This window comes from Haliaeetus albicilla, chromosome 18 (genome assembly GCF_947461875.1).
Source record: "Haliaeetus albicilla chromosome 18, bHalAlb1.1, whole genome shotgun sequence".
Lineage (NCBI taxonomy): Eukaryota > Metazoa > Chordata > Aves > Accipitriformes > Accipitridae > Haliaeetus > Haliaeetus albicilla.
The window spans coordinates 1,896,993-1,924,551 of NC_091500.1; the positions used below are offsets into that span (position 1 = coordinate 1,896,993).

Consider the following 27,559-nt stretch of genomic DNA (forward strand, 5'->3'; position numbering starts at 1 on the left):
AACCCAGTGCGGGGCCAAGGGGATGTGTAAAGGCCCCTGGCTGCTGCCCCAGCGTTGGGTCAGGTCTGACCCCAAACCCCTCGCACCTGTGTTGCTGCAAGCGATTTTAGTGGCATAAGGGAAAACACTAAATTTTTAGGAGGATGACGTGTGAAGATTTGAAAAGACTGAAGATTTTCTTGGTTTGAGCCTGGTTTGCCCCGGCTATCTCAGAAGGGGTGTGTTGGCATGCTCCCTGTCCCTTAATAAATATTAACTCATCAGTTGATTTATGACATCTTTGCAGGTGTTGTAAAAATAAAGGAGTGGGGTTAGAGCATTTGCAAGCTTGCCCATCAATCGGAAGGGTAAATCTTTATCAAAGGGGATTCCTTTCATCCAGTTCTGCCAGAATTATTTGGGGTTAGATTTAACATATCTAAAAGAGGCATCTTTGCTTCTCTGGACATTGTTGGAGTTGCCACTGAAGCCCCAGAGAAGGGGATGGTGATGTTCCTGATCTGTAGTTGAATGGGGACGGGAAATAACTCAGGACCTTCCTTCTCCACTGAAAAAGGAGAAGGCCAACCTTCTCTCCTTGGCCAACCAAAGCATCTTTCATAAAAAAAAGGATAAAACATTAATTAAGTGGAAAACAAGCAGAAAGAGATCAAACGAACCAACTCCTACCTCCTTTCCTATCACCTTTCTGTCTCCCAAAATTCCCAAACTGGGGTGAAGTTGCCTCCCAGTCCACCTTCAGCGGCTGGAGCACGTTGATGTGTGCTGCAAGATGGGTACAAGAGGATGGAGGTCGGAGAAGGTGGTGAGATGCTGCAGGGGGCTGGTGACCCACCGGCACACCTGGGCTCAGAAGGAAGACCCTGCAGGTGCAAAAAGGCAGGCAGCTTCTGAAATATTCACAATATTTCACAAATATTGTGGCCAAGAGATGCATTGCAGTAGGACAGGCTGGTGGAGGAAAGCCCTGGGGCGGTCAGAAGGTCACCCCGAAACGCCAGCATTCTGCTCGTGGAGAGCAGCTCGCTGGAAAAACATAGAGACTCCAGGGTGACAGACAACCGTAAGGCAGGTGTTAGGGATTTTCTTTACCTGCCACTCAAAGGACAGGCCCGTTAATTATTAATTATCTATTTTAAATGAAGCAGAGTGAAAGAAGGAGGGTTGGCTGGGTGAGAAGCTTGGGACTGCGGGGAAGGGCAGGTCGAGAACAACACCGGCAGGCCCAAGAAGAAATGTCTGTGATCCTAAAAACCCACTCAGGGAGCGGCACCGAGATCTCATCTGCTGTCAGCAAGCCCCAGGAGAGGACGAATCCTGCCCGTGCCATGTGCGTCCAGCCAGACAGCTCCAACCCCTCTCCCCCAGCTCAGATGGAAGATCTCCGTAGGGTGCTCCCAGCCCTGGGACCTTTTGGAAGGGAGGAGATCCAGGACAGGACAAGCCTTTGCTGACATCCCCCATGAAGGGTCTTGAAGCCTTCAGCAACCTGCAGGTCGGTAACTTTGCGAGCCAGAAGTAATGTCTTTGTATTTAGGAGCCCCTGGTGGACTTGTCTTCCATCTGTCTGTCCCGTGAGTTTCTGGAGCGATGCGAACCTTTAGCACCCGGAGCATCCTGCGGCAAGGAGTCTCGCAGCTCCGCAGGGGACTGAGATGAAAGGCTCCTCTTGGTTTTGAAGTCGCTACAAACCAGTTTCACTTATTATCCCTTCCAGTAAAGGAAAATTTACTGTCTCCGAGCCACTCACCAGCTTATAGACCTCTGTCACATTCCTCCTGGGCCTCCTTCCTCCTCACCAGTGACAGTCTGTGCGGATCTCTGTTTCCCCCTCATACCGGAGCTGACACAGCTTTTTCTTGCAGAGGAGCTGATTGTCTTCATCACATTCTCCAAACAAGACAGTCTTCCTCAAAACTGCCTGCTGAGATGCAGCGGAGAAGCTCCAGCTTGCACCCAGTGGTCTGACCCATGGTGAAGAGCCAGGCTCCTCAGCGTGAGTGCCCTGGCTTTTTTCCTAGGAGCTCTGTATCTCACCGGCTTGGATCCACTCAGCCTCCAAAATTAGCCAAGCTCAGATGCAAGACAGAGCCCGTGCCCGGTGCACTTGACTGAGTACTCTGTATAGACCTGGAGATTGCTGAAACCATGTGGACCGCAAGGCAAGAGCAGCGCTGGGAGTGAAAGCAAAGGGTTAAAAACGAGCAAGCCAAAGGAAAGGGGAAAGAAAAAAAAAAAAAGGAAAAAAAAAAAGGCAAGCAGGCCAGAGTTTAAAAAAAGAAAGTAGAAGGTGGCAAAGAGCAGAAAAGGAAACCTCGAGAGCGTCTCTTCCCCTCTTGGCTTCTCCTCACTCAGACGGAGAAGAGAAGGGGAGGCTGGAGCCCGCGGGTCTGCTCCGGCAGCCGGGCTTGTCTCCCGGAGAAGTCCCTGCGACTCCAGCACCAAGCCAACGTCTTCTCTGGCGAGAGCCGGAGAGGGGCTGTGAGCTCTTTGATGCACCCACCTCTTTCCTAAACACTCTTAAGAGGCGTATGCACCGCAAAAAAAGCTGGTTTATCGCTGGGTTTCAACATTTCCACGAAAGCCAGGAGCTGCAGCGAACGGCTGGAAGCACCATTTTCTCCAGCGAAACACGGCCGGGGCACTTACGTTGCCTGGCAGCCCACGATTTGGAAATGTGGGGTTTGGGACGAGCTCTTTAATGCAAGAGCGGGCTCCGCTTCCCCGTGGGCGTCCCAGCAGCCGCTGGAGCGGGAGCCGGGAGCCAAGTGGCTTTGCTCCCTTCGTTCCCCCTTCCCGGCTCCGTCGGCAGCTTGTTGAGACGAGCCGGCGCTGGCTGCCGAGCGCTTGGCAGGGACGGAGCGGGGAGCCTTGCCCAGGTTTGGCTGGGCGAGTTCCCCGAGTCGCGCACGGCAGATTTGGGATAAAATACACCAAAGAGGTTGTCCGCTTGTAATTTGGGGAACAAGGAGGTGCCGCGGCGGCGCAGGCACACCGACACAGGGTGCGGGTGCTGCCGATAAGGGGTGCCTGCGGGATGAAGGATAACCAGGCACAGTCCCGTTATCATATAGGAAAATAATTACACGGTTACAGAAAACTGGAAGGAAAGAGAAGGGGGAGCCCAGGGGTCCCTGGATGATTTTAAGGTGATTGCTCCCCAAATGAGCTTTTGCCGACGGGGCTCAGTCGGTGACCTGCAAGAGAAGAGCCCCCTTGCCAGAGCAGGTGCTGGCTTTGGAGGTTTTGCTTTTACGTGGCCCATGCGGTGTCCATCAAACACTGTTTTTTCAGACCATCAGGGAGCACTCGCATCACATTTCCAAACTTTTTCCTACTTGCATTAGAAAAAGCAATTTTTTAACATGCGAGTGGGGTGTCTCCATGGGCCTTATTCACGTGGTGCCCGAAAAAAGCACCCTGACATTGATTTTTCAGGTAACGGTGACGCATCACACGCAAAAAAAAAAAATTTCCCCCCCTTTTTTTTCTCCCCTAGGAGCTTGTTGCATCAAGTAGGGGCTGAGGGCCAACAGCTGGAAGCAAGAGAGAGGCAGTGGAGGCAATCGGGAGATTTGCAACCTGGCCAAGGTCTCTGCAAACCTCTGCCAGCGCCTGCCTATCCTCCTTCCACAGCCCCCTCCAAAAAGCAGGGAGAGAGGAGGAGCGGGCCCGGGGCGCTGGCGGTGATGTTCGGAGCCCACCACGAGCACGGACTTCATTACCAATGTTTACATCGTTCTTTCCTGTTTCCTTTTTTGTATTACAATTGGAAATCCCGAGCGCGGCCAGGCTGCCGTTGAACGCTCCTCGCAGCCGTGCCGTGAAGCGTAAACAGCTGGGGAGCCCTTTATTGCACTATATATGGACAAGGAGCCGAACTCCCTTTTAAATTTTGAAATGAAACCCCCCAAAAAAGCATACGCTTTCTTTTTAAAACGTGCTGACTCCTTGCATTTTATTTCCTCTAAGATACCTCCGCTGAAAAGCATGCCCTACAAACAAAAAGCAGAAGTGCAGCACAGAGCAAGCGTCCAGGGCACCGCGTTCTGCCTTCTGCATGAAATGTTGCAGGCTGTTTTGTTTATAATGTGGAAAAGAGCCCAGAGGGCACTTGGATGGAAGCAAAATTGCAAACGGCTGAAATTGCATAACCAGGAATCACAGCCGCGTATCACCATCTCCCTCGCAACTTAGAAACGGCACAGCGGCAGCCGAGAGCGGCAGGACGTGCGTGGGATCAGAGTTTCCTCCGTGGACGCTGACGTGACGAATGCCACCGCCTCCACGGAGCTTTCCTGGGTCCCCCTGCTCGTGCAAGACGCTGCGAATAACCGTGTTGCAGAAAGCTTTCCCGACGTCATGATTTGCTTCGCCGTACGTGGCTTTGCGGATAATCTTTTCAAGCACCTCCCAATGTCCTGCTCAGCGTCCAGTACGCTTCCGCATGGGAGAACTGGTAAAATTGCATTAAAAGGGCGTTAGGATCAGACCACCAGCTTTTGTGTCAGTGGCTGGAACAGGCACATTGCAATAACCAGCTCACTGAAAAAAATAAAAGAAAAAAAGCTGGGATTATTTCACTTAACAACAGCAAGCACATAAATTATTCTTTGTGGATACCTACTTCCCTTCTCCCCAGACCACCCCCTGACCACACAACGTTTACCGCGGCGGCTCTGGATCGGGCGAGGGTTCGTAGCTGCTTGTAAATCTGGGAGGTTTTTCCCCCTCCAGCTTGTTGAGAGCATAATCTGCTCCCAACCAGAGGCTGCGCAGAGGCACACGCTCCAGCCCACCGACCTCCTGCCCACCACAACGTGCGAGAACTTCATCTCCTCCCAACAACCCAGTTCAAGCTTTTCCTATGCGTTGGAAGAAATCACGCTCTGCAAAACAGAGATGAGCAAGGCAGGTGCCCTGAATCCCGGCAGTCAGCTGCTTGCAGAAGAAAATGCTCAGCCACGGCTTCGTCTCACAGTTCTTGGCTCGCCAGAAATCATGGGGGGAGATGAACCGTTTTGAACGGCCACCACGAAAGCCCTCCTACCCTGCGAGAAGTGGTTTTGCAAGCCTTGCTTCAAGAAGGTAATTAATCGCTCGCAGCGTGTGAAGTAAGCAAAAAGTCCCGTTGAGACGTGATTAACTTCAAATCGATGGAATCGCTCACGCTGTTAGCACAGTCCTCGGCACAATTTTGCCGTGGGTCAAGTTGCACGCCTCCAAATAATTCCCAGGCGTGGGTGAGGAGTTAGCATGGGCTGTGGATGATTTCCAGGAGGCAGCTGGAATAAAGCAACTCTTCTCCTGGGTCTAAGAGAGTTCAGTAGTGGGGATGCAACCAGACTTTGTCAGTGGTCCTCAAGGCCTTACTGTTGTTGAATTCCCTAATACCATTGTTGCCATTGAGGTCAAAATCAGGAAAAAGAAGGGAAACTCTCCCAAATCCAGTTGGCTTTTGTTAAGGCCAGGATTTGGGGCAAATACATTCTCCACATGTGCACTGATACAGCAGGCATTCAGGCACTGCACAAGAATGAGGTGTTGAAGGCAATCATTTTAGATGGTGTAGCCTCCATTGTAGATGGACACCATGTCCCCCAGAAGAGGCTCCTCACTTCTGATGGCCACCCTAACAGTGCTGACAAGCTCTGAGGTCCTGCAGGATGAAACACCCCAGAAACGGGGGGAGAAGTCCGATTTCCCAACCAGATGGCCTGGACAAGATGCGACTTCAATGAGTGCCTGCACCTTGAGTCTGGGAGGGCTTTTAGCTCTTCTTCTGCTGGTCTCAGCTGTCGACAGTCGATTTGGGAAGGAGGGCGATCAGCAAGGATGGGTCAGTTGACTTGCATAAGTCAGCACAACTGCAGCTGTCAGGAAGACGAGCTTCTGTGTCTCAGGAAACCCAAAGGGCAGCATGCAAACTCAGAGAGGATGCTTTTTGTACTTTTCTCCAACTGCAAAAATTTACTCAGTTTTCTCCTCCCCTCCCCACGCTTCTTCCTCAAATGTCTTGATCCCATGAGCTGAGGATTTTAACAGCATCACATTCAAATGACTGCAAAATTTAGCAACTTTGAGACCGGGATTTTCTCACCCTGGAGTTGCTCAGATCACAGTACATGTCGGTCCATTGTAACAGCAATGACATGCAGGAAAACCGAGTAAAAAAATTCCAGTTTATTTGGTTAATTTGGTGTTGGTGGCTTGGCCCTGATTCATCTCTTATCAAAACAAAATGAATGGTATTAATAGATTCAAAATGTCAGTTAAGCGGTTTATCCTGAGTTCATGTATTCAGAAATGAATAATCTCTCGAGGTCGAGGGACAGAGGCCAAAGCGAAATGCCGGGCAGAACAGTGGGTGGGTAAAACCAAGCCAAACTTATTCAACTGCTCAGTGTTATTGGACTCAAACTAACATTTAATATTAATTGAAATTAAACGTGTGAGTAATGGTCATCCTGTGGACATTTTTTTTTTTATGTATGGTGCTTTTTTTCCATTGTGTGCCCCCCACCATTTTAAAATGTTGCACAATTAATTAAATAATTGGGTGTGTTGCTCACATTGCATACATAGCAATATTTGGAACACTGCAAAGAGGAAAAAAAAAAACACACCAGAAATAAGCGTATCTTAGTTCTACTTATAAAAACAGGCTAAACCATCATTAAATATTTTTAATTGGGATTTTTCACTTACACGTTCATGGAGATTCACCAATATTCCCTGTCAAATTCTGAGAGGGTAAGGTTTCGTGGGATAGGAGAGGAAACCTCTGTTGTAGATAACTGGTTTAAAAATTTTGAGAAACCAAAGGTAGGCATAAACAGTTTCACATCCATTCCCCAAGGCAAGAGGATAACAGATGGAATCCCTCATGGATCTGGACCGGGTGATTTGTTGTTCAACACGTCATTACAAAATCTAACCAGGGAGTGAGTAGTGAGGTGACAACGTTTACAGGCAAAGTTATCCCAAACAGCCATGCCTGAAACCAGGGAAAAATCTCACAGCACAATGCGATGAGGAGATACAATGGCAGATGTGATTTAACGTCAGTAAGAAACACATCTTGGAAAAATTATGCTAATCATACGTATACAGTCGCAGGTTCTAAATCAGCTATTACCTCTCAGGAATAAAGAAATTGGGGGGTAATTGTTGATAGTTGTCTGAGAAGATCAGCTTAACGCTCAGCAATGGTCAAATCAAATGTTGGCAGCTGTTAGAAAAGAAATAGAAACCAAAATAGTAAACATCATTATGCTGGTGTATAAAATACCACATTTTGATGACTGATGCCGAGCCGGCCAACCCATCTCCAAAAGCATATGTAAAACTACTAAAGTTACAGAGAAGGGTTATCGTGGTTAATCAGAGGGAGAAGCCAGCTTCTGCATAAGGGAAGACCAAAAGTCTGCAAAGGACGTGACTGGTGGGGCAGGCAGGGAGAAGAACGTGATGGAGCTCCTGAGTCACAAATACTGCAGGGACGACGAAGGAATAATTAGGCAGTAAACACCTAAGACAAAAGCTGGAGACACCAAAGAAATTCCCAGGCAAACAAAAGCAAGTAAGTTTTTCACGTAACACATCGGCCCCTGGTGAAGCTGCGGGGGCAGGATGTGGCGGAGACCAAGCAAATTAAAAGGGTTCAAAAAGGGACTAAAGAAATTAATGGATTAGAGGTGCATTAGTGCTATTAAACGTGATGGGCGGATGCTCTCGAGATTAAAAGTGGACTATTAACCACAGAAAAGCTTTCTACCCTACATGAAACAATCTCCGTGCAAGATTTCAAAGGCCGCTCCCGCGACACACATGCTCATCATCGGTGCTACCGTGCTATCTGCTCACAATCTTAGCAGAGATGCCACAGGGTGTCAACTCCAAATCTAGCCACGGACCTTCTCATTTGGGGGTCAGGTACACTGACACATCGATGACCTTACGCACCAGTATCGATCACGTTACGTTTTATTGGTATACGAAGGAATTAGCTGCCCAGGACGGGTAAGTATCTGGGATATTTAACCAGTGGATCGCACACACATACTGCTTTCACTGTATTATTGAACACTACGTAATACTACACCTATAATAAGTCTCTAAATCTGGACTACATACAGGCACCACTAGTCCTTATTCTCCTCAGATTTAGCCCATTTAGCTTACTTCCAGCTAGGATTTAATCTGACATCAATTCACAACTCTGACAATAAAGGTAGAGTTAGTGCAACGAGATTCAGTAAAGCTGGGAAGGAGAGAGGTCAAAGAATGTCCTAAGGCGAGTTTCCCATGGTCTCAGAAGGATTTTGCAAGATTTCAGATACAGTTGATTGGTGCAATTATTTATTCACTCTTACACGTTTATGGCACTTTTTTAATGGACTGTGAATGGTTTTTTGAAACGCAGGGGTGAAGAAATGTCTCTGGAAGCAGGAAGTGTCCGTGCCCGATGCTGTGGCCATACTGTGCACCTGGGCTGGGTACCCAGCCCAGACAGGACAGAGCTTACTTGCAATGCAACCAAGCGCCTGCCGCTCGCCATCTCTTTGCTTCTTGCGCTGAAAACAACGAAGCGAAAACACAGGATCATTTCCCCTGAACTTCAGCTGAACTTTTCCCCTTCTTTTAATAAAATAAAACCAACTATGGCCCCCACACGCCAACCTGAGGTTGAGCTGCCACCTTTATTCCCCCGTTTGCCGGGCCTGTCCCCCTCCGAGGAGCAACCCACGCCTGGGCCTGGGCCTGAAGGCAGACCTCCCCCGTCCCTCAGAGGGAGCTCCCCCCCGCTCCGGCGGAGAAGGGAAGGCGGGAGAGGGCCACGCCGGACCCTCACGCCTCCTCAGCGACGCCGGTCCAAGCGGTGTCCCCCACGGGAGACCCTGCCCCGGCACAGAGGCTGGGCTGGCGCCCGGCGCTCGACCAGGCCCAAGCGGGGCCTGCCGCCACACACCCCCCCACCGCGTCCCGCTCCCACAGCTGAGGCGTTGGCCTGACTGACCGCGGAGGGAGGGAAGGAGGGTCGCCGGCGCCGAGCCACAACCCCCACCGGCTGCCGGGAAGGGAGCCAGCCCCTGGCACGGCACGGCACACCCCCACACACACACGGGGGCCGGGGGAAGGCGGGAGGCCCTGCCCGCCCCGCCGCAGCCGCTCCAAGCTGGCGCCGCGCTCGGCCGCAGCGCCGCCACGGGCTCCGGGGAGGGGGGAGGAAGGCGGGGCCTCCCCGAAACCCGTCGCTATTGGCAGCCGAGAGGCGCCACCGCCCGTCATTGGTCCCTTCCAGGCTCGCCTGCCGCCCGCCGATTGGCGGCGCTCCTTCGGCGGACCACACCCACCACCCCCCCCCTCGCCCTCCCTTCCTCTACCGCCTTCCCCCGGCTCGCGGACGAACGTGCCGGGCGGGCTGTTCCCTTGGCCGGGGGGCGCGCGCGGCCGCCACGTGGGGAACTGCACGTAGTCAGGGCGGGAGGGGGGGCTGGGGCGGGGAGGGCACGCGCCGTTCCCGCCAGCGCCGGGGCGGGGGCGGGGGGGGGACGACGACGCGTCAGGGACGTCAGTCGGCGGGAGGGGGAGAGGGAGGGGCGGCCATAACGGGGGAGGGGGGGGGGACAGTCGTGAGGGACGGCCATGAGGGGAGATCATGAGGGGAGATGAGGGGTGGCCGTGGGATGTGAGGGGCGGCCATGAGGGGAGATGAGGGGTGGCCGTGGGATGTGAGGGGCAGCCATGAGGGGAGATCATGAGGGGAGATGAGGGGTGGCCGTGGGATGTGAGGGGCGGCCATGAGGGGAGATGAGGGGTGGCCGTGGGATGTGAGGGGCAGCCATGAGGGGAGATCATGAGGGGAGATGAGGGGTGGCCATGGGATGTGAGGGGCAGCCATGAGGGGAGATCATGAGGGGAGATGAGGGGTGGCCATTGGATGTGAGGGTTGGCAGCCATGAGGGGAGATGAGGGGTGGCCATGAGATGTGGACATGGCCAGCCATGAGGGGAGATCATGAGAGGAGATGAGGGGTGGCCGTGGGATGTGAGGGGCAGCCATGAGGGGAGATCATGAGGGGAGATGAGGGGTGGCCATTGGATGTGAGGGTTGGCAGCCATGAGGGGAGATGAGGGGTGGCCATGAGATGTGGACATGGCCAGCCATGAGGGGAGATCATGAGAGGAGATGAGGGGTGGCCGTGGGATGTGAGGGGCAGCCATGAGGGGAGATCATGAGGGGAGATGAGGGGTGGCCATTGGATGTGAGGGTTGGCAGCCATGAGGGGAGATGAGGGGTGGCCATGAGATGTGGACATGGCCAGCCATGAGGGGAGATCATGAGAGGAGATGAGGGGTGGCCGTGGGATGTGAGGGGCAGCCATGAGGGGAGATCATGAGGGGAGATGAGGGGTGGCCATTGGATGTGAGGGTTGGCAGCCATGAGGGGAGATGAGGGGTGGCCATGGGATGTGAGGGTCAGCAGCCACGAGGGGAGATCATGAGAAGAGATGAGGGGTGGCCGTGGGATGTGAGGGGCAGCCATGAGGGGAGATCATGAGAAGAGATGAGGGGTGGCCGTGGGATGTGAGGGGCAGCCATGAGGGGAGATCATGAGAGGAGATGAGGGGTGGCCGTGGGATGTGAGGGGCAGCAGCCATGAGGAGAGGTGAGGGGTGGCCATGAGGGGTGAGGTGCGATGGCCGTGGGGTGTAAGGGGCTGCTGTGGGGGAAGATGAGGGGTGAGGACCAGCAGCCATGTAGTGTGAGGGGCCACCCTGGGGGAAGATGAAGGGTGGCTGTGAGGGGGGGACATGAGGGGCAGCCATGCGGAGAGATGAATGGTGGCCATGAGGGGTGAGGCGCGATGGCAGTGGGGTGTAAGGGGCCACCTTGGGGAAGATGAGGGGCAGCCATGAGGGGGGTACGTGGGTTGCGAAGGTTGGCTGTGGGGAGTTGAGGAGCAGCCATAGCTGCTTGTGAGGCCAGGGGAAGGTGACTGGCATCACCTCCCTCTGAGGAACAGGGCTGAGGTGCCCCCGACACCACCCACCAGCTCCTTCCCCCAGAGCAGCCGGTGCCCGCTGGCCATGGGGGTCCTGCCCATCGCCAGCCCCACTCCTCTCCCCCAGCTGCCCCAGGGCCAAGCATCGCCAGGCCGACCGGCTGCCCAGGGAGGCCTCTGCCAACGCTGGTGGGGTGTGCGGTGCCCTCCCGGCCCCCTGGCTGCTTTGCAATGCCTCCCCTCATGTGTTGCAGCAGCACGTCTCTGCGGAGCAAGCTGTCTCCTAACGTGTGTGAGATCGGCAGGCAAGGGATTTCGTAGGCACCTGCCCTCATCTGCATATGTAATAACTCACCTTTCATTTTAACAGATACTGAGGTGACTTAGAAATACAAGTTTGAGGAGCTTGGGAGGAAATTTAGGAGCATTGCTGGAAGTAGAAGATTTTGGCTCCTCTTTGGGTGCTTTGGAGAAGGTACCTTATTTTTACTGGACAAAAAAATACATATATGTGTTGTTGAGAAATACTAGAATCCTCATACAGGCAAGGCAGGTTTCATTTTTTATACGACGAGTGGATGATATCCCCTCTCTGTCCCAACAATTTACCTTGGACAATCGTCATAAAATCCCAGCTGCGTTGTGTATATTAGTTGGTGGTAAAAATACACTTTTTTTTTAAGCTGGCAATAGGCCCAGCGTTTGTCTCCCCGAGCTGACACACATTAAAACAAACCACCTTGTCTGTATGGAGGTTTTAAAGGTGATTGCCCAGTACGGCGTGTGGTATTTCAGGGGGTCCCCGAGTAAAGCCCGAAGGCGTTGTGTTGGCCACTGCGTTTGTACATCAGCTTTGCCAGAATGCGCGATAAAGAGCCAAGCAGCCAAAGTGGGAATTTTTGTCATCGGGAACCCAGAAGCTGAGGCTTTGAGGGGGGGAAATTCAGTGCCCGAAACCAAAACAAACCCCAAAAGGAGCATCGCTGGCATTGATTTAATTCTGCCTTATTGCTAAACAGATTTGGTGAGACTTGGCAGAAGAAAAACCTTTGAGGTTTGTGTACGGTCGTGCCAGAGAGCTGCGGTGGGAACTCGAGTCCGGGTCATCGTCACGTCCCCTCGAAATGAAGAGCAATTAGCGGTAGGGCCCGTTAAATGCAAACCAAGAGGCTCCGGGAGGGGAGAAGGCCAGCGGGGTGACGGGGAGCCCCGTCCCTCAGGCAGGAGGGTGCGGGGAGAGCCCCGGCCCTGCGGAGACTAAAAGCCCCGATGGACAAAACTTAAAAAAATATATATGAAAGAAAAGGGCCTTTCAGGCCAGTACAGCTTAGTAAGCAACAAGAAATGGCAGGAGCGCTGCCAGCCGCTCCGCCCGGCCCCGGCGCTTGGGTAAACAGTGGAACCCCGGGGGGCTGCGGGGAGCCCGGGGCCTTTCTCCCCCTGCCCCTGCGCGCCGGGAGCCGGCCCGCTTGGGGGGGAAGAGCCGGGAGGGAGACGGAGGGATGCGCCCACCCTCCTGCCTGCCGTCCCCCCGCGGTGGGCGGGCGGGCAGAGCCGGCATCCCCCGGGCCGGGCCGGGGCGGCGCGGCGGAACGCGGCGGGAGCGCCGGGGCCGGGGCCGGGCGGCGGGGGCGTGCATTTAAAGGGAGCCGCGGAGCCAATGCGCAGGAAGGGGCCGAGCATGTGGGGAGGTTGTTTACACCAGCCCGGCCCCGGGAGCTTTAACCCGGCCGGCGGCGAGGCGAGGCGCGGAGCGGGGCTCCCCGGACGCTGTAAGTAGCGGGGCGGCGGTGCCGGGCATCCCCCGCCCGACCTGCCTGCCTTCCTCCCCTCCCTTCCTCCTCCCGCATCGCTGAGAAGAAAAAAAAAAAAAGGGAGGGGGGGGGAACCCTAATAACAACAACAATAAATAAATAAATAATTAAAAAAGCCGCGCGCGGGAGCGGTGGTTCCCGCCCGGCCGGGCCGCGCCTCCCCCGGCCCCGGCTCCTCCCCGCCCCGCCCGGCGGGGCTCCAGCCCGGGTCCGCCGCGTACGTGAGCCGGCCGCGGCGGGGACGGGGATTTCAAAACAAGCTGCGGCGGGGGAGGAGGGCGGGGGAAGGCGGGAGCCGCGCCGGAGGTAAGCGCCGGGCCGCGCCGGGCCCGCTCCCCCGCCGTGCGACCACCCCCCTCTCCCTCTCCGGGGGGGGGGGGAGAGCCGGCTTGACCCCCACCTCGCCCCCCTCCCCCCGGGTGTCTGCCGCCCCCCGGTGCGCGCATCCCCTCCCCCGAGTCCTGCCGCTGCACGCGCCCCCCCGGGGCCTGCCCGGTGTCTGTACCCCCCCCCCCCGGGGTATCCGCAGCCCCCCCGGTGCATGCCCCCTGACCGGTGCACGGTCGTCTCCCCCCGCCCCGTGCCCCCGGTGCGTGCCACGCCCCCGCCCTGCCCGGTGCATGCACCACCACCCCCCCCCCCCCCGTTGCAAGTCTCCCCCCCTCCTGCCCCTGCATGTCCCGCCCAACCGGGGGCCTGTGCCCGGTGCATGCCCCCCCACCCCTCCCGCCCGGTGCATGCCCCGCCCCCCGGCTTGCCCGGTGCATATGTATGTCTGTGTCCCCCGTCCCCGCGCGTGTCCCCCCCCACGCCCCCCCCGCCGCAGCCCGCCCCGCGTACACGTGCCCTGCCCGGTGCCGCCCTCCGCGGCAGGCCCGGGCACACGCCTCCTCCTCCCCTGCCTCCGGCCCTGCCATCTTCCCCACGTGCCCTGCCTGCCCGCACGGCCGCGGGCCCTGCACACGCATGCACGTACACATGCATACAGGCGTGTAAATGCACACATGCATGCCACGCGTGCCCTTGTCTTCTGCTGCACTCTCGTCCCGGTGCCCGCACGGTGGCTTCAAGTCACGCTCTGCCGGCACCGCTCCCAGAAAGCATCAAACTCCCGCCTTTTCCTTCCTGGCTGCCCTCGCCGCCGGGGCTGCCGGCACGCACTGGCCCGCTGATGCCTGGGGAAGTCTCTCTGCCTGCGCCGGCATTCCTGCCTGCATCAGAAAATGCGTTTGTAGGCAGGCTGGTGTCCTCTGAAGGCATTTTCCTCCAGAATCGCCCTGCAGTGGCGAACACTGGCGTGGGTGAGAGTTAGGGAGCCCTTCCCGGTGCTGCCAGTGGGAATACGGTGCAGCCCCGCGGTGACACGTCCGCGGGTGTAACCCAAGCCATGAGCACTGAGCCGGGATTAGGAGGGAAGTCTTTGGGAAAGCGCCTGTTTTGTAGTATTGTCCGTGAGGGTTAGGTCGCAGGTGGGTTTGGCTCCTTCCTGGGGTCAGTAGATCCTTGTTGCTCTTTTTTTTTCTTTTTTTTTTCTTTTTTTTTTTTAATAAGGGCCCAAACTTTGCAAGCCACTCCATGCAGATATCTTGTTTCCTGGTCACGTGTGCCGACAGGCGCGGGGCCGGAGTACGGTTTGTAAAGGACTTCAGGATGTTTTGGGATGAGAAGGGGCTTTTTGGAAACTGTGGGCTGGGAGAGAAGACAAAAAACTGGGGTTTATTATCACTTATCGCAGCATTTAAGGTCTCTTATAGGGTGGACTTTGCGATCCAGGTTGCTGATCTGTGGTTTGGTGGTCTGTGGCAGGAGTTAGGCTAGATTTAAAGGAACCTATCAGCATTTTTGCTTAAAAAAAATGGGGAAAAGCGGGGTGTGCTGTAACTGCACATTCTCTGGGGAGGGGATTTGCGCTGGTTGTCCTGGTTTGCGCAGCACTGTGGGCGCAGGAGCTGCCTTTCTCCCGGCAAACCCCGGACAAACAGCAGTCGGTTGAATGCCGGAGCACCCTCTCTGCTTTGCCACGGCCCCCCAACCTTCCCCGCTTGCTAAATGAAACATTCCGTGTTTGCTAAACGAGGCGCCTGCTTTCCCAAAACATCCACCCGAGCTTTGCTCTGCCGGCAGCAGCAGCAATGCCGGTAGGCATAAGGGCTGACGTTTTTCCCCGGCGAGAGCTGGAAAAATGCCGTCCAAAATACACGCCCGGCATTGAAGCAAGAAATAATTTGGGATCTGTGCCGGCTCTGACCCCTGCGGCGCGTGATTGCTAACAGCTGGGAGGGCTTGCAGAGGCAGCGTGGCCTCCCGGCTCCGCCTGCACCGCTGACGCCCTCCCAGCTCTCGCTCCTCTTCTTGCTTTGTGTTTTGGGGCACAGGGCGGGGGGAGGATTTTTAGGCGTTGGTGTGTCACCCTCGGCTATGGGCTGAGCGCCGAAATGGGATCCGGCATTCAGAGGTCTGCTGGAAGCAGATGTGGCTCTGAAAACTGGCTCTTGGGAGGGTTTTCCTTTCCCCTGGTTGCAGTCACACCTCTCTCCTCCTTCCCGCTCCCGCCCCGGACCGGAGGGGGAAGGAAAGGGAAGGTGAAATGAAACCCCAAAGGAAATGAGAAGCAGCCTCCCACCTTCGGCGCTGCCCTCCCCGTACCTGGCTGCCGGCCAAGCAGTGCCTTGAAACCGGCGTGCACGGACTGTCGGGGAGGCGGCAGAGATACGGCGCTGTGTTCTACACGGTGGGAGCGCTGACGTTGCCACATCGATTCCCTGAGCCCTTGGAGGGGCAGTTCCCAAATCCCTGTGCCCGGGATATCCAAGAGTGAGGTTTTAAGGAGATGCGGGAGGAAATGTGGTCTAGTGGTTAACTCCTGTGGTGAGATGGAGGGGCTTTGCTGCAGCTTCGCTCTGGGATTTGAGGCAAACTGCGGTGTTGTTGTCGCCAGCCCTTTTGGTCTCCTTTTGGATGAGAAAGTCCCATATGGGTATATGGGAGATTTGGGAGCAGAGCTACTTGGCCAGGTCACTTGTGTTCATCAGAAAATACGTTGCACCGTGGAAAAAAGACATTATCAGGCGGAGTGGGCTCCGGAGCATCCCTCGGTGATACCCATACACTGCAAAGTCTGGCGTGTTCCTTGGGCAGGGCGAGATGAGAGGGAAGCCGGGGGAGCGGCTCTGCTCAGTCAGTGCCGCAGCCTCTTTGATCGGGCTCCAGAGGGAAGGCGATGACGGTGGTGAAGTCCCCGTGCGCTGCGGGACGGGCAGCCCCGACGCGAGGTGCTCTCCCCAGCATGCCTCTATCCGTTTCGCACCCTATCCCTCTTCCTGTTCTATTCTTTATGGCTCATAAGTAGCTGTTAATTTTCTACTCGGGGGCGGCAGGATTTTGGAGGAGGACAAAGCCAGCTGAGTGCATACAGTTATTGATAAAACAGCTTGTAAATCTTGGGCGTCCTTTGAAGCAGGAGGTGGTTTGGAGTAACCCTTCCTGGGACAGTCGGAGGTCAAGAGCAGCAGCAAGCTCCCCTTCCCTTCCTTGGGAAACTTTTCTCATCCGAGATAGAGTGCAAGACAGCACTGCATGAATCAGATGTAAAAAAAAATAATAAATTTGATCTGCTGTTAAAATGACACTGCTTCATGACTGGGAACTGAGCATCTCTTAGCGACCCTGAACGAGGAGGGGAGGGTCTGGGTGTGAGCACCCGGCGGCTCAGGGTTAATCCTCCCTCCTGCACAAGCAGCAGCTCCTCGGATTTGGACTCTCCATGAGCCAGGTTATGCTCTAACCCAGACACCCAATGAACACTCATAGCCCTCGGCTGGTCGGGTGACACTCTCTGACAAACCCAGGCAGGGTGACAGAGGTGATGGGTTTGTTGTGGTATAAAAGCTTGTGGCTTTTATGGTGCACCCCAAGATGCAGGACTGCCCCAAGCCTCTTGCCTCCTCTCCCTCCTCCTGAACCCCAGGCACTGTCACCCTTCGGCCTTGCCACAGTGTGCATCCTTGCTTCTTGTGCTTTTCGGAGAGGGTGTTGCAGCAGAGGAGATGTTGGGAGGAGGACGGGACAGAGCAGGACAGCGTGTGCTGCTAGAGCTGTTGGATTTATTGGGGCTGGATGCGTCACCTGTCCCCATGCCTGGGTGTCCCTTGCTTTTAAGGAAACCTGTAAGCTCTTTTTTCTTTTAAAACAGCAGTAAAATCTACAAACCCAAAGAAATAAGCCAGGCAAGCCGCTCTCTGGATAGGCTTGCTAGCAGAGCTACACCAACACGAGGAAAACCTATGTCAGAGGAAAGGGGAGCTATTTGGGGGGGGCAAAAATAGGTTAAAGATAGTGACAGAGAAACAGTTTAGGATAAAAATGCTCCAAACTCTTCCTTTCCTAACAAAGCAGGGCAGGAGGATGCTCCCATTTCATTGCCAGACTGACCGTGGGAGGACTGGGCATGAGCTGCAAGCTTGGAGAAACCTCTCCCAAAAGCACGAGAGCTCCTGGGAAGGGGAGCATCGGGGTGCTGGATGAGAAGGGGTGCTGGCTTTCACTGCCAGAGAGCTTTCCTCCCCTGCCGAGGCGCGGGCAGGGGAGTTGCAGGACTGTGCTGGGCACAGGCCCAAGTCTAGAGGTCAAGGTTCAAGAGCACCGGCGGCGGGTTTCAGCGTGACGGGCAGGAATAGCCGTGGTGGCCTCGGGAGCGTGTGCCCGCAGCAGCTTGAGAGAGGGACATGGGGTTTCCTTTGGGCTGGCTCATCCCCCCCTTTTTTTTTTTTTTTTCCCCCCAGGGGGGTTTAGAAATGACTGTAAAGACATTTGCAGCATGGGGGGAGCTCAGGCACACCGCTGTCCCACGTCCCTAAGGGGTCTCAGTGCCTGGGGATGCTGGAGCAGCAGAGAGCTGCTTTCTTGGCTCCCAGGGTGGCAGTGGGGGGAAGACACCGGTTGAACATTGTGGTCCTGCACCAGAGGTAACATCCCCGTGTCTTTCTCTTCCGCAGTGTGTCCGAGATGGCGAGCGTGCTATCCAGGCGTCTGGGGAAGCGCTCCCTGCTAGGCACCCGCGTCTCTGCCCCCGGCGCCTTGGCTGACGGGGTGCTGGTGGCCACCCAGGTTCCCAGCTTGCAGACTGACCTTGGCCAGGCATCTGCCCACACAGTGCCGCGAGAGGATGGATCCTGTGCACCGTCAGCAGAGGAGAGCAGCCAAGCACCCAGGTTCCCCAGCCCCGGCCGCCGGCAGCTTTGTGCCGGGCAGCAAGTAAGTAAGGAGACTCTTGGTGTCCTTGGCTGTGCTCTGGTGGGTAGCTCCAGTGGGGAATAAAACTCCTGGGCCTCTACTAATGTAAGGTGCAGTGGGGAATAAAACTCCTGGGCCTCTACTAATGTAAGGTGCAGTGGGGATCTATAATTACCAAGAGCCGTTAATGGGTGTTGGCATTAGTGCACTTGGCCCTGGCCATGCCTCATGGATTTGGACCATACCGGCTCAGGCAGAGATTGGTCTCCTCCAGGAGATGTCTCCAATCCTAGCCAAAAGTGGGTCTCCAGAGAAGACAGTAAGAATATCTGACGTGTCCCTCCAGAGTTCTCCAACTGTCTGAGGCTGAGGGAGATGGTTCCTATATATTTAGTGACTCTCAGTGGAATTCTTTTCCATTAACTTGTCCTGTCTCCCCATAACCCACATTTACATCTGAAGGGGAGTGGCAAGGAACCCCCCAGCTTAGCCACGATGGTGATGAGCCTCATGGCTCAGTCCTCGGAGCTCAGCCTGCAGCAGCTTTTTGCTACAGGGTTGAGGGTCGATGGTGTGGACGTATGTGGTGAAGAAGCTCTTAGGAAAGAGTGAGGTGCGATGGCTCATCTGGAAGGGACATCTAGTCCTGCTGGATCCCTCCATTTCTTGTGCCCCGGGCTTCCGATGCTTAGGAAGGCCTTGCCTTGGCCAGGATGCTGCCTGGGGCAGGGAGCAGCACTCGTTCTCCATCCCACCGGCACAGTTCCTATTAAGGCCAGGCCAAATGGCACTGTCTGAGGAGAGCTGTGACCTGCTGACGTAGAGCCTGTTTCTTGGCTGCTACCTGCAGAACTGTAAAACCTTTTCTGGGCAGAGCTTGTGAAATGGAGTGTAAATAAGGCCCCTGTTTGGTTTTCTGGCTTCTTCTGCCCCATGTTTGTTAACCGCAGGACGGCAAGAGTTATTTTCTCCTACGTGCTCCACTGCAGAGGATTTTGCTCCCTTACTTTGCTGCTGGGAACAGCATAAAAATAGTGATGGGGTGCATTCACCTCCCAGTGACAGTCGGTGGCTGTGCAAAGCCAAAGGAGATGTTGGCTACTCATGCTGTGTGCAGTCTAGAGGGGCGACGGCCCACGTGGTTCACAGAGAAGCCTTGCCCCTTGTTTTCAGAAAGCAAGATCAGGGTCTTCTCTGTCCTGATCCTTGCACTGATCCCCTTACCCCTGGTCCCGCTGCGGGTGGCTTTTTCCACTCTGATGTTTCTGCTGGAGGTCCTACCTGAGACAGTCTCGCAGGCCGGCCTGCATATGGGTGCACGTGTCCATCCTGTATCGGCTTCTTGGTATGACACCCATGGCACTTCCATAAAGAGATGTTCCTGTTCCTTTAAATAGCTAGAGACACATGTAGCATCTTTTGACACAGATACATTTCCATTAACAGAAATAGGCTCACGGGTGGTAGTGGTGGTAGCTGCCCATCAGAAGGAGTTTGGGACTCTGTGAAGGAGGAGGTGAGGTTTGCACATCTCCTTCCCCTGCCCGAAGGAGCTGGGACTGGAGGAGCCAAGGTGTGAATTCAGAATTACTTCACCCAGGAAACCTCTGTTCCACTGCCCCCCTCTGGCTTTTAATCCTTTTATCTACGTACTTTGCCAGGGTGTGTAATAATTGTGGGAGTCCTTGCAGCAGGGTGGCGTGAGAACAAAGCCAAAGCAGATAAATATACTGGAGAAGAGTCCACCCAAAGTCACGACACTCAGAGAGGTGACTGATACTGGCTCAGGAAATCCCTCAACTTGGGATTGCTGTAGTCAGGGAGCTTGTGCCTGGGAAGAGCACATCTCTTGGTGCTGGGGTTGGGATGAACCCTGGCCACCCCTTCAGTTTGCTGTGACAGCAGTCTGAAGTCCAAGCCCTGGCTCTGGCTTTGTCCTAAAGCCCTGTGTGGCCCCCTCTGCGGCCCCCTCTGCTACGGGAGGACGAGGTGGGGGGGATCCTGTGGCGGGACATTCCCTGGTAGCAGTGGGGTGGCGGGTGGCACCAATGAACCGCCCCTCGTGCCGTTTTCAGGTCCTTGTCACCTACAACGGGCAGGAGTGTGCCGGCCTCGTGGAGCAGCACAACCCACTGAGCGACAAGGTGAAGGTGCTGCTGCCGGAGCAGGGCTTGCAGGCGTGCTGGAGGATACAGGACGTGCGGCCGGCTCCGCTCCAGCCCCCCACCCTGCCTGCAGCCGGCAGTCCCGGCCCTGCTGAGGCGCTGCAGAGATCCGTATCCAGCAATATTGATGTACCCAAGAGGTTTGTGCCTTTGGCTGGTAGTATCTCACTCAGGTGGGAGAGGGGCACTTGGTGGCTAAGGCAGCGCTCACGCTTTGGTTTTACACTGACAGAGTGGTAATGCTGAGGATGTATCCGCCTTCCCAGTGCGGGTTTATCCAGAGGATGGTTAAATTTGGGATTAAGGGGATTTTTAATTTTTTTTGCCCACAAATGGTGAGAAAACATCGCTTCCCAGTGACTTAAAAATGAGTCAAAGTCTATGGAGGGAGGTGTTGGGGGTGAACCTGCGCTGCTGCTGCAGGTTGTACTGCTCTTTGTGTGCTCAGGTCATACCCAGGCTGTTTCTCTGCTTTTTCCTCCACACATTTCACATCTCTCCCCTCGCGGTGCAGGAAAGCCGACGCGGCTGTGGAGATGGATGAGATGGTGGCAGCCATGGTGCTGACAAGCCTCTCCTGCAGCCCTGTGGTACAGAGCCCTCCCGCCGGCGAGAGTGGCATCCCCCGTGAGTGTGCATTTAAATATATATATATATGAAAGAAAAAACATCTGAAACACAAGGAGACGTGGAGAAATGTGCTGCGCCCTTTGGCTCGCAGTGCTGGGGCTCTTGCTGGCCATATTCGTTCCTTATGCCTGGTGCTGAATAGCTGCCGGCACAGGGACTGCACTGGACTGGAGGTGGCCAGGGAGTCGCACCGGCGTCACGGTGGAGCCCACGGGTGCCGGCACCGGTTGGGGCTGAGCAAGCTGGGATGCCCCTGGCAGCACAGTGGGGGTAACCCTGCTCTCCGCAGCCGGCCCGGGGGGCCGGGGAGCCCCGCACAGGAGTCCCGGGCTGGGGAGCACCTCCCAGTCACTCCTTTTTTTAGAGGCGGTTTCATTCCCGAGGAGTCAAATGCAGCCAGAGCGATAAAAATAGCCGCCTGGAGCCGTGGGAAATGTGCGTGTCCCGGTGCTGGCTGCTCGCCGTGTGCCGGCTGTGCCTGTGAGCCTGTGGGATTGCACTGATGCCAGGGAGGATAGGGAGGGAAAAAAAGGATAAACGACCAATAACTGGGATCTGGTGCTGAGAAAAGGTGCAAAGGCTTCACCTTACCAAGTTTTTAAAAAAATAAATAAATAGAGGCAAACTGTTGTTGCGGGTTATCCAGCCTCAGGGCTGGTCTCTGCCCTGACGGGGGGGTTGGTTGGCCCCAAGTTGATGGTGGCAGCACGTGTCCCCTCCCTGCAGCCTCACGGGCAGCGTGCGATCCCTGGAAAGAGAGCGGCGATGTCTCGGACAGCGGAAGCAGCACCACCAGCGGGCACTGGAGCGGGGGCAGCGACATCTCCACCCCTTCGCCTCCCCACCCCGCTGGCAGCCCCAAGTACTCCAGCGAGGCCCTGAGCTCCCCCCAGGCAGATGATGGCTTCGAGACCGACTCCGACCCCTTTCTCCTTGATGAACCCGCTCCACGCAAAAGAAAGGTACTGCTGCTGGGGGGGGGGTCCTAGCACCGGCAGGGTGCCTTGAGCTGAGCAGCGTCCCGTGGAGGGGACGCTGGCACTGGTCATGGGGTGACATGGGCCATCTCTCTGCCAGAACTCGGTGAAGGTGATGTACAAGTGCCTGTGGCCGAGCTGCGGCAAGGTCCTGCGCTCCATCGTCGGCATCAAGCGACACGTCAAGACCCAGCACCTCGGGTAAGGCAAAGGTTTCACCTCCTTGATCCCTGCCCAGCCACCGAAGCCACGCACATAATTTGTAATTCCTGCAGCGAGTATCCCCAGTATGAGAGATACTGGCCTCTGTGCACTGAGCTTGGCAGTTCTCAGCCAAGCAGTCCATGTCACCGAAGCCACTGTTGTATGTGTCCCCACCTTTAGGGAGCCCAGGGCGTTCTGGGAGGCACGGGAACCCCATTTGGCCTTCAGGATTGCCTAGCCTGGGTGTGCGTTTTGCACCGGGGGAGTTCAGGTTACACGCGAGCCCTGGGCTCCCGGGCAGAGGCAGAAAAGGACCAGCCCAGCTGGGTTTTGCAAGGGCTGGTAACCTGAAAGCCGTGCCTGCCGCTGCGGTGGCTGGCTCCAGCTCAGCCGCTGGGACTGGCACAGGCACTCACACGCCAGCCCAGCGGCGACTGCCCCTTTAGCAGTTTGTTTTGTACTGATCTGCAAATTCCCCCAAAACACAAAGCGGTGAGGGTGTAGCTTTGCTGTGCTCTCCTCCTGTGGCCCCATTGCACTCCTCGCCCCAATGTCAGTTTTCTCATGCTTTTGTCCACGTTTTCTGGTATGTATTTTTCTCCTCCTCCCTTGCAAACTTGATTGCTCCAGGAAGGGCGAGGACAGAAGGGCCGCGATGCAGTGGGCAGTGCTGGACTGCCATCCAGTGCCGGATAAATGCACTGGGAAAACAATAAAAAAGACTTCAGGGGCTGTTTCCTGCTGGGTAAACAGCAGGGCTTCATCCGCAGCTGTGCTAAATGAACTGGATCAGAAATGAGCAGGGGATTTTCAGTGGCGCCCAGTCAATGTGCCAGCATTTTTAAAGGCCTTGGAAGAGGTATTGATCTTCCTTGGAAGCGCGAAGTGCTGCTACAGAGGCAGTGGCTGTCACCGATCGCAGCTGACATGATGCTTTGGAGCCTGGGAGCGGAGTTGCTCTGCCCGGGAGGGTGAGATCACTCTCACCCGGGGAAGTCGGGGGCTGCTCACCTTGACGGAAACAGGGCCACCTTTTCACTGCTGTCTCCTTTTCCTCCCTGGCAGGGACAGCGCAGACTCCGACCAGCGGAAGCGGGAGGAGGATTTCTACTACACCGAAGTGCAGGTGAAGGAAGAGCCGGCGCCGGAGGCGGCCGCCGCCGCCAGCCCCACATCCGCGTCCGCCCCCATCATCATCCACCAGCAAGCCCTGGCAAAGCCGGAGGCGCTGCTGGTGGAGCAGCCGGTGCTGGAGCCCGCCCTGGCCAGCGGCGCCCTGAGCCAGTCTGCCCCCAGCTCCTTCTGGCACATCCAGGCTGATCATGCCTACCAGGTGAGCTGGTGGCATCTCCCAGGGATGGGTCACCTCCCGAAATATTGCCGAAGGGCGGGTCGTGATCTGGTTTGCTCCGCAAGTCCCCGCTGCGGCAGGGATGTTTCGTTGCCATACCTGCAGCACGGAGAGGCTTTGGTGCTGGTGTAGCACCATCCCCTGCCTGGCTGCCCTTCAGCCCTTGAGCAACCGGCTTCGTTAACACCTGGTTAAGGGGCTCGTGTGCTTCTGCCATGGCCGTTCCCGGGCTGGGGGGGAGCTGCCGCCCTCTGCTCCCCTACAATTACCCTGTGGTGGTATGCAACACGCCCTTCTGCCGGCAGATAACACGGGGCTGGAATGCAGCCGCGCCGGATCCTGCACGGATCCTGCACGTCTCCACTGCACGGCTCGCAGGGGCACCGGCTTTTGAGACGCAGGAAACCTGGGGACCTAGAGCAGTGGGCCCGTGGGCACCCTGGGCCAGTGGCCCTTGTCCCAGGGGTTGCTCGAGAGCCAAGCGCTGTTCTGGAGCTGCAAGCTAGTGCAGGGACAGGGTGTATAGATCCATAAGCTGCATGTATATCCATTCCCATCCCAGGGATCGGGTGCAACATCATCTAAAAGCAGAAAGCCTGTGCAAGGAGGTGCAAAAATATATACATATAGACCAGGATGGTGCAGGTGGGTTTGGTATTGCAACCAAAAGCAGTTGCAGGAGCGAAGAAGCTGCTGTGCCCTGGTGAAGGGTGACGCAGCGCGTGTGCCGTGCCCTCTCTTAGCAGGATCCGGCGCTGGAGGAGAGGTTGCACGGGGGTTTCCATCCTGCCCCCAGCACTCCCAGTTTGCGTGTACTCCAGGCTGGGAGGTGGATGCCTGTGGAGTGAACGGGGGGCCCCCGGGGCTAATGCTGACCCCTCTTTTCCCCCACAGGCGTTGCCCTCCATCCAAATTCCAGTGTCCCCCCACATCTTCACCAGCATCAGCTGGGCCACTGCCACCTCGACTCTCCCGTCCCTGTCACCGGTGAGTCCTGCATGTGTATCCCCTTTATCCTTTTGGGGTGCAGGGTTGGGCTGGGAGCTAAGGGGACCTCGTCTCTGCTTTCTTGCTCCCCACTTTAAACATCTGGATTTGTGGGCTGGGGACACCCGTGTCTCGTACTGCCCAGGGGCTGCACGGGAGGGGGACCGCATTGTCCCGCCTGCCTTTTGACACCCGTTTCCCCGCAGGTGCGGAGCCGGTCGCTCAGTTTCAGCGAACCCCAGCCACCGACGCCGATGCTCAAGTCCCACCTGATCGTCGCCTCACCGCCCAGGGTGTCCATTGGCACCAGGTGAGGGTCCCGCCGGCCGGAGGGGAGCAGAGGTGGAGCCCGTCAGCAAAAAGGCTGCCCTCCTGCATCTCTGCTGAGATGCAGCGGAATGATGCCCGGCCATGGTTACGGAGCCTTACCTTTATATTTGTGACCAAAGTTCTGCAACAAGTGGATAAACGTTTGTTTGTTTTGGTTTTTTTTCCTCTTCCACCTTTTGCAGAAAAGTCCGCGGTGAAGCCAAAAAGTGCCGTAAGGTGTACGGCATCGAGCACCGGGACCAGTGGTGCACGGCCTGCCGGTGGAAAAAAGCCTGCCAGCGCTTCCTGGACTGAGCGCAGCACCGCGGTGCCGCATCCCTCCCCTGCTCCTGCCCGGGGAGCACTGGAGTCCCTCACTGCTGCAACCAGGGACCTTGGAGGTACCTCCTGTGACCCCGGAAGACACCTCCAGAGCTGCGTGTAAATTCCTCCTTCTGTATATTGTACATCTGCTGGGTTTGCTCTTTTTTTAAAAAAAAGCTTTTTCCAACTTTTTTTTTTTTTTAAAACCTGAAGAATATCTCCCTTTGTATAGTAAAAGCTGGGGCTGGGAGGGAAGGAAGCCAGTTCCTTGGGGTTCGGGGGAGATTGTAGGCAATCTGGGGACCAAAGAGCTTCCTGCATTTCCCAGATGAGCCCTAAAATCTCCTGAACCGTCGCAGCGTGGCTGGGGTGAGGTGTTGAGGCAGCTTCCCGTGTCCTTTGACTACCTAGAAAGTGCAAATCCCTTGTATCCCTTAAGGGAGGGGGTCGGTAACAATTATAGCTTTAAAAAAGAAAATGCTGTTGGGTTGCTGCAAGCAAGGCAGGAGTGGTTCTTGGGGCAGGAGTTGGAGGTTTCTCTCCCTGCATGGATGTGGTCTTTGCTCATGTCGTGTCACACCGATAGCTCAAGCCTGCCTGTGCCTCCGGTCGGTTCCAGCGTGTCGTTTTTGGAGGCATTTGGGGGGTAAAAAACACCCAAAACATTTTAATCAGGAAAGCTATGAGAATTTTTAAGGCAAAACCTTATGTTCCTTCTCATTTTAGGCTTTGTAAGTCTGCTTAGCTCTGTGAAAAATCTATGTTGTGGCCCTCACTGTGTCTTTCAAAACTAGGCAGAGCAGTTTTATTTTTTTCAATTAATGATTCCACCAATAAAGGCAGCTGGGAGGACTGGGAAGGGTTTCCCTTAGCATCACGGTATGGCCCCAGTTCAGCAAAACGCTTCAATATTTCCTTCTGAATCCCATCGAACCTCGTGGGAGTTTTCTGACTTCCATCCTTTAAAATATGTATTTACCCAACCCAAATTGCTGCTGGCTTCCTGTCACTGTCACTGCTGTGACCACTTGCACTGCTGGTGAGGCGTTGCACTTGGTGTCGGGCCAGGATGCGTGTGGCCGGGGAGCCGGATTGCCCCATCGGCTTTCTCCCCTCGCTGGGGCAGGCAGCCATTTGGATATGTATTATTTTTTTTTTTTGCTGTGTTTTTGATAATCATAGGCTGTAACCTGCAGCTGTCGAGCCAAGAGCAATCCCTGCACACAGCTTGAGCCCGGGGTGTTTTTAAGGACCCCGCGCCGAGACTCAGCTTCCCTTATAAAAGCGAATTGTGTGGGTGGGAGAGTCCGATACTGCTCCCGGATCGCCCCGTTGCTGAAGGGATCGGGTGGGCAGGTGAAGCGGGTTGAGATACATATATATGTATTACTGGTGCTTGTCGACGTGTTTGGGTATTTCTTTTGTTGTTGTTCGTTTGTAATTTTGTACATATAAACAGTATATCGTCCCGCAACCTGATCTTCTCTCCGGTATCCAACTGGCGGATGCAATATTTGGCTGCTGGAAGGCGGGAGCAAAACTCCTCGGGCAGAGTGCGACCCCACAGGGTTACATCCCCGGGTGGGTCTGGGCAGGTCTGGCTCAAGTCCCAGGGAAGAGGTTCTGTTCCTTGAGAGCTACTCACTCAGGTTCCCATCCCTGCTGGAGCGTGGTATTAGGAGCAAAATGTCAGGAAAAGCCTTTTCCTTTCCCGCCGGCATCAGGGACTCTCTGCGGGTTCCCAGCTTGAGCGTTTTGTTGCAAAAACGACTTTCCAAAGCGTGTTGCCAGTTGGTGCTCTGCATCCACAGCCCTGGTAACAATTAATTGCATGGTGGGGTTGTTGCACTACTCAAAAATAGGTGTTTGGTGTTTGTTTTTTTGATAGAAAAAGCCCCCATGCCTTTGCTGCTGTCTGACCCCCCAGTGTTTGAACAGCCAAGCCGGTGTTCTCTGTCCTGCATTGCCTTGTGGAACTCAGCCTGTCTGTCCTTTTGGGGAAGGGCCCTGCAATGCCGGGGTGCGGGCCGGATTTTGGTGATGCCGGTGGCTCTCCAGAAGCGAGCCAGTGGTTTGGGAAGTCCCACGCAGCACCTCGCTGCATTTTCATTTTTCAAATATTTTTTTAAAAATGGGGCTCAAAGCAGCGCCCAGAGCAAAGAAGGAAAAAAAAAAATATGAAAAAGGGTGGATTTGTGCTTTCCTCAGACCTTGTGCCTTTGCCCCCACGACTCAGAGAGACCTGGCAGGACCAGAGATTTTACTTCTTGCTTTTTATGCCCTTTCTGCCCCAAAAGGCGTTGGGCAGAACCGGATCCGCACCGGCACTGGTCGGACACAGCTCGGCTCCCACGGCTCCCAGCTCAATCACTCAGGAAATGTCAAACCAAGCCATCCGGGGTCGGCATCGGGGCAGCACCACATAAAACATATAAAAAGGAAGAAAAGGTGTCAGTGGCTTTGAACAAGCAGGTGTGTGTGGTGTGCAGCATCCTTGGGTGAGACAGGGCGTGGGGGGGGGCTGGCGGGGATCCCCCCCCCCCCCCCCCCCCAGCAAAT

At 55.6% G+C, this 27,559-nt stretch overlaps 1 protein-coding gene and 1 long non-coding RNA gene across 6 annotated transcripts; one reads left to right on the forward strand and one right to left on the reverse strand.

Annotated features, from left to right (window-relative positions):
* Nucleotides 1–3,943: 3,943 nt before the first annotated feature.
* LOC138689669 (uncharacterized) lies at nt 3,944–9,212 on the reverse strand. 2 transcript variants are annotated; one of them, XR_011328566.1, is made up of 4 exons: nt 9,020–9,212; nt 7,917–8,576; nt 7,139–7,231; nt 3,944–4,545 (listed from the first exon to the last, which is right to left on the reverse strand). It is a non-coding gene; the product is annotated as an uncharacterized lncRNA (long non-coding RNA). The 2 variants fall into 2 exon arrangements; XR_011328565.1 differs by having other exon boundaries at nt 7,139–8,576.
* Nucleotides 9,213–10,890: 1,678 nt separating this feature from the next.
* Nucleotides 10,891–26,881, forward strand: ZNF395 (zinc finger protein 395). Of its 4 annotated transcripts, XM_069805495.1 has the most exons (11): nt 10,891–11,482; nt 12,027–12,148; nt 17,816–18,074; nt 20,129–20,358; nt 20,733–20,845; nt 21,575–21,810; nt 21,926–22,026; nt 23,095–23,362; nt 24,275–24,367; nt 24,574–24,677; nt 24,880–26,881. In XM_069805495.1, exons 3-11 carry the CDS (start codon nt 17,826–17,828, stop codon nt 24,989–24,991), a joined length of 1,506 nt encoding a protein of 501 aa, XP_069661596.1. In that variant the 5' UTR covers nt 10,891–11,482; nt 12,027–12,148; nt 17,816–17,825; the 3' UTR covers nt 24,992–26,881. The 4 variants fall into 4 exon arrangements, with proteins under 4 accessions (XP_069661596.1, XP_069661595.1, XP_069661598.1 ...); XM_069805494.1 differs by lacking the exons at nt 10,891–11,482; nt 12,027–12,148 and adding an exon at nt 12,658–12,779; XM_069805497.1 differs by lacking the exons at nt 10,891–11,482; nt 12,027–12,148 and adding an exon at nt 12,658–12,779 and having other exon boundaries at nt 23,095–23,155.
* The last annotated feature ends 678 nt before the right edge of the window (nt 26,882–27,559 follow it).

Coding starts and splice junctions, on each gene's coding strand:
- ZNF395 (XM_069805495.1), top strand. CDS start 17,826: ATGGCGAGCGTGCTATCCAGGCGTCTGGGGAAGCGCTCCCTGCTAGGC. Junction 18,075..20,128: donor AGCTTTGTGCCGGGCAGCAA/GTAAGTAAGGAG, acceptor TGCCGTTTTCAG/GTCCTTGTCACCTACAACGG. Junction 20,359..20,732: donor AATATTGATGTACCCAAGAG/GTTTGTGCCTTT, acceptor CTCGCGGTGCAG/GAAAGCCGACGCGGCTGTGG.